The 6,000-nt window shown below is 46.6% G+C and overlaps 1 protein-coding gene across 1 annotated transcript in view; it reads right to left on the bottom strand.

The window, feature by feature from the left end:
* Window positions 1-1,963: 1,963 nt before the first annotated feature.
* Window positions 1,964-6,000, bottom strand: part of Hs3st3b1 (heparan sulfate-glucosamine 3-sulfotransferase 3B1) — a 37,091-nt gene continuing 33,054 nt past the window's right edge. The window contains exon 2 of the mRNA XM_005349870.2: window positions 1,964-5,750. Coding sequence (XP_005349927.1) covers window positions 5,132-5,750 — 619 coding nt within the window. The 3' untranslated portion in view covers window positions 1,964-5,131. The remainder of the gene's footprint in view (window positions 5,751-6,000) is intronic.

Raw genomic sequence — 6,000 nt, 5'->3', positions numbered from 1 at the left:
AAAAAAAAAAAAAAAAAAAAAAAATTACAGCTTTCTATGTTTAGCGTGGTATCATGCACCAGGGTTCTTAAACTTCTATATCAGTCAAAAAATTACCTTGTGGCTTGAACATGAACACTCCCCCATAGGCTCATGTGTTCGAACTATTGATCCCCAGTTGGGTGGCACTGTTTCAGAAGGTTGAGGAACCTTTGGGGAGCCTTACTGGGGGAAATGGGCCACTGGGGGAGGGCTTTGAGGTTTTGTTATGCAACCCACTGCCCACCTGCCTCTTGATAGCATGCATAGCATAAGAGCTGCCTCTGTGCCTGATTCCTGTTTCCAAAGACCCTCCGTGGTGGGTGGCTTCTGCCCCTAAACTGTCAGTCACTTGTATACTCAGCTTCCCCACGTTGGAAAGCACTGACTCTCACAAGGAGAACCTCTTGGGTAGAGTCACAGAGATGGGGATTAAAAGGCTAGTTGAGGAAGATGGAGAGAAAGGAGGCAAGTTGGTCAGTCACCGTTCATGTTGCTCCACCCATGGATACAGAAAATCACCTTGACAAAACAGTCTGGTGTGATGCAAAGTGAATCCCTTACTGAGCTGACATCTGCACCTGAGATACACATTTGTGTTTACACATTATTGGACAGAAGGCCCTGTACATACAGATGTTACCTGATGATATACACTTGTGTTTACACGTTATTGGACAGAAGGCTCCGCACATACAGATGTTGCCCTGTGATACACACTTGTGTTTACATGCTATTAGACCGAAGGCCCTGTATATACAGATGCTATTCTACAGCAATACTTGTGAAATAAACAAACTTCTGTATCTGGGAAAAATAAAATAGGTTCTTGTTTTAAAAATTAATTACCATAAGAATCAGTTAAGTTTTTGTTGTTGCTATTGGTGGTGGTGGTGTTGGGGTGCTTTTATTTTTAACATAAAAACCTATAATCATATAGATGCTATACTATGTCAGGAAGAAAATAAGCTGACTTGGGAAAAACTGAAGATCTAGATTTCTTGTCCAAGCTATCTTTACCTCACATATAAGGGTCCAACTTAATATGAGCACAAAAGATGTGAGAAAGAAATACTGTTATTCAAACTTAAATTCACCTAGTCATGGGCTCAAGTTCACACCAGACCTTTATAGGACATGAGGCTGCCCACTCCTGCCCACCTTGGCTCTGGAAGTTAAAATCCCTGAGTAGTGGACAATACTGGACTCTCACGCTCTGTCTTGCTTCTTCAGTTAACAGAGACTCCATACACAATATCTGAAAAATTGGGGCTGGCAAAGTGGGTAAAGCTGCTTGCTACCAATTCTGATGACCCGAGTTCAATCCTTAGTCTTAGGACTACATGGTAGGACAGGATCAGATCTTGCAACTTGACCTTCATACACACACACACACACACATACACACACACGAATGCACATAGGCCCTGAGTAGAATTATTTTGATGTAGAACCTGTAATTCCAGCACTCAGGAGGCTGAGGCAGGATTGCTATGCATTTGAAGGCAGCTGAGGCTACAGTGTGAGAATGTCGCAGAAACATAAACAACAAAGGAGCCTGGGGAAAAATCTATCTGCCTGTCTCAGGATGACTTTGTGAGTGTGCAAACATGCCTGTCTACACGTGAGAAGTTATTAAAAATATGATGCTGGGCACTGGTGGCGCACGCCTTTAATCCCAGCACTCAGGAGGTAGAAGCAGGCGGATCTCTGTGAGTTTGAAGCTGCTCTGGTCTACAAGGCAAGTTCCAGGACAGCTAGAGCTACACAGAAAAATCCTGTCTCAAAAAACCGAAGAGAAACAGAGAGAGAAATATCACTCTCTTCTCCCAACTGCCACACACAGCAAAACAGGAACAAACTCACATGTTGGCAAAATATATTTTATTTGTTCATACAAAGAAAAGGTATGAATTACCAGAATTTCATTTGCCTAGAAACATCTTTCTCTGTGTAAAATTAATTTGTGTTATACATAGGACAAAATACTTGGTTTAATTTCTTTGTACATATTGGCTACTCTACCACCCACGCCATAGGAGACAGACTGCTAGAAGTTGCACCGCACTTTTGATTACTGGGCTGAATGAAACTCAGTCATAAATTAATGTTATAAAAATAAAAAAAAAACTAACCACACCTTCAAAATTCATTAACCATTCTTTCTGGAAAACTGAAGATAGGAGGGAGCCTTTCATTCCCCTTCCTTAGGAAAACAGCCAGGCAGGACCTGAAACTGGGTTTTCCCCCAAGAGCTGAAGTGCATCTGTCACTCAAAATGACTCCCCAAAAGTCCTATGCCCCCCTCAACATCTCTTCTCTACCATCCAATGAAGAGTTTATTCCCTAGTCATTCTGCCTGAAATACCATGGTGGGTACTACAGAGTAAATGAACGCACCTGTATGCAAACATCCCCAAAAAAGGCTTTCCATGGAAAGGAATAATAATAATTTTTTTAAAAAAAAAATTTTTAAAAATCTCCAAGTTTTTGTGGACTTTTTGTTTGTTCATTTTTAAACAAGGAAAGAAATGAAACTTTTGAAAAAGAAAGTACACCAAAAAAATGTGTCAGAGCTTTCCTATAAACTGGAAGAAACCTCAAACACGTGGTGGGACAAACTGCCAAGCCGTGGGCTGGTGCCTGCCTCCTAGCAGCTCAGAAGCAAAATTCAGCAGCTCTGCCAATGGCCAGAACAGGAAGAGACCTAAGGCTTAATGTTCCAAGTTGCCTAACTCCTCTGAGAAGAGGCCATGTGGGTCAGTAATCACCATCACAGGATGGAGCAGCCTCCTGGGCAGAGGCAGCATCCGGATCAGTCAGGAACTGTAAGCAATCGGGGCCTGATGAAGAGGCACACATGCTGTTTGATTTATCTGACTAACACTGAAAACCTCACCCTACTCCCTCAGTGCTAATTATTGACATCTGCTTAGATTCAAGGACTGTGACCGGGAACAGAATCTCCACTCATTTCAGTGTTCATGACTAAATGACCTCCTTCTAGCTCAGCACGGCTTGTTTTTGTTATAATCTAAAGCAAGGTGTAAACACCTTCAACAAAAATAAAAAAGTGTTCAGCTTGGAAAGAGGTCAGGAAAGCTCACTTGCTTTCTTCCCACTTGGCTGGGGACCGTTCTCCAAACTCTCCGTACTTCACAACAGACTCTGTAAGCAGCCAGAAAACCTTGGTGAAGGCCTCTGACAAGGCCTCTGCCTGTGAACAAGATTCTGCTGTGTGTGAGGGAAGGCGTTCTCGTTCTGATTTCAATCAGCCTTTCTCACAGAAAAGCGTGGCAAGCACTTTTTTTCCACACAGGTGTTTCCACACACCAGCAGCCTGCCAGGAGATGCTACGGTTGTGGTGTCAGCCTCAATGCAGGCAAAACACCACTATGCATAGACTGAAGAAATTGAACAAATGACCGTGAAATGGGCTGGAGATGTGGCTCAGTATTTGCCCAGTGTGCATAGGCCCAGGATTCTACCCTCAGCTCTGCAGAAAAGAGGAAAGAAATGGATGTAACATCTAAGGAACAAACAGCCAATAACCGCCTTCTTCCCACTCTGAGCTTGTCCAGGGACCATTCTGTTGCTCAGAATAAGCTAATTCAAGCTGGGCTATAATTTACAGAAAAATCACAAATTTGGTTACCAAAATATCCCTATAGACCATGGACACCTCTCACTAGTGTCTAAAGACAGGATGTCTTCTCTGTCCACGTTAACTTTGCTCATCCAGTCAAGTTAGCCCATAAAATATCCAAAATAATCCTTTGCAAATACCACAGTGCAGGCATTCCAAACACCCATGCATTTTCGATGGAAGTCTAACTCAGATAACAACCCTTTGGGGGTAGAAGCATTCTGGTTTAGGAAGTTAAGTATATCATGATGTAATGTCACCACACAGTTATACAAATGCCACTAACTAGCCAGAGGACCTCCCCAAGTGTCCTCCTAACACAGAGGTACAGGGAGAATCATCTGCATATTAGTAACAGAGCTGGCAACTGTTCTGCTAAGACCCCACTGCTTCGGAGGAGGCTGTATAAATGTTAGACTTGAGTGCCTACAAGCCACCTGAAGCCGGCTTTCCCAGCCTGGGCCCTCTAGGACAGCCTTCAAAGCCTGCTGTGGTCATTGCCGACAGAGCGCCTCTAGGATGGCCTACGCATTTGGCTGTGTGTCCCCCTCTTCTGCCAGGCTGCTTATCATATCTGAGGGTTTTGTCTTTTTCTCTCCGCTGAGGCTATGAGCCTACTATCCAGAGCCAGCTGGGCCTACATGTAGCAAAACCTCTCTAAACGCTGGCGGCAAAGGATACATCTGAGCCCTGTGGGTCTCGGCATCCAGCAGCCTGGGTTTGTGCCAATGGATCTGTATGGAAGCCTGGGGGACTCTTTGGTGTCACAGCAGAGCTGCATGACTGAGGAAAGCATCACGGTGTGATGCATGCACGCTTCTGCAAATGAGATGCCATCTCTTATGGAGAGCAGCGCTCTGAGTGTCTCACTCCTGGGATCTGGGAAAGGGGTCAATTGTTTGCATACACTTCCAGCTGGCTAAAAGGGACAGAGGGATAGTGCAGAAGGGGACTGGGGGTGGGGGGGGGCATAAGGACATGGGCCCCTGTAAGGGAGGTGAAGGAAACTCACGTTGGTGCTCTTATCAGCGAGGGTGATGAACCGCTTGTGTGAGTCCCACCTTCAGACTACAGCACGCTGAGACAGCTCGGTACTTCCAGGAGGTACCCAGGTAAGAAAACATTACAACCGGCTGAAGCAGCCAAGACCCAGGGAGAGAGCCCCTGGAGGACCCAAGGTGATTAACGGCTGAATACCCGTACCGAACAAAATCTCAAGTTGTGCTTTTCTTCTTCTTAAATACAATGGGGAGGGGAGGAAGCACCATCGATTGTGAGGGACAGAACAAAACGTCGGAGATAAACACTTTGGAATGTTAACAGACCGTGACTCGAACTCTGCAGAGTGTGGCTAGGCAGCTTAGTGAATTAATTGCTTGTGAATTAAAAATAAATTATTATAAAATAGATTTCTGTACATTTTACATACATATAATCTCTCTCAATAGATAAGCCCCGAGGGGAGACTTAGTCCCAGCCGAAGTCGCGGCCGGTCATCTGGTAGAACTTGCGGTTGAAGGGCCTGTAAAAGTCACGCAGCTGCCTCAGCACCTCGCGCGCAATGGCGGGGTGCGCGCGACCCTTAGTCTTGCCCAGGCAGTGCGGCTTGCCGCTGCCCTCCGCCTTCTTGAGGCATGGGAAGCCCTTGGTCTGGTTGAAGTAGAAGTGCTTGTCGGTGATGATGCGCTTGAGGCCCAGGAAATCCTGCACGCGGCGCAGCTCCCCGGCCGGGTCGCTGACCAGCCGCTCCCCGCTCACGAAAAGCATCTGGCCCAGCGGGAAGTGGCGCAGCCAGGGCTCCAGGTGCTTGGCATACAGGCCGATCTGGATGGCGCTCCAGGACGTGTCGATGAGGCCCGCGCTGCGGTTGCGGAACGTCAGGCTCTCGAAGCTGGGGATGTCCGGCCGCTTGGACAGCGTCTGCGTGTAGTCCGAGATGGCCCTAGTCACGGGGTCGCGCACCACCACGATGAGCTTGGTGTCCTTGGACATGGCAGAGATGCGCGCTGGTGCCTCCCGGGTCACGAAGTAGCTGGGCGTCTTCTCCATGGTGATCTGTCCCTCCAGGGTTCTGGGCATCAGGTCCCTGTGGGAGGCAAAGAAACAATCTGAGGTCAAAAATGAAGCTTGCTCAGCCTCCGGGCTCAATATCACACCTAACCCTGGCTCCCTCTTAAATTGAAGCTGTTTTTCAAAACAAAAATGAAACAGGATTTTAGAGGTAGGGTGCATTAATGCGACCCTAACCCCAAACTTGGAGGCCGAATAGCTCCCAGTTGAAGCTGAATGATTTTTCTCTAGATAAGGCCAAGTTCTCTGATGTGCTGGTGTGGGTG

This window comes from Microtus ochrogaster, chromosome 7 (assembly GCF_000317375.1).
Source record: "Microtus ochrogaster isolate Prairie Vole_2 chromosome 7, MicOch1.0, whole genome shotgun sequence".
NCBI classification, from domain to species: domain Eukaryota; kingdom Metazoa; phylum Chordata; class Mammalia; order Rodentia; family Cricetidae; genus Microtus; species Microtus ochrogaster.
The sequence above is the reverse complement of the archived record's forward strand: the minus strand, read 5'-3'. Positions and strand labels throughout refer to the sequence as shown.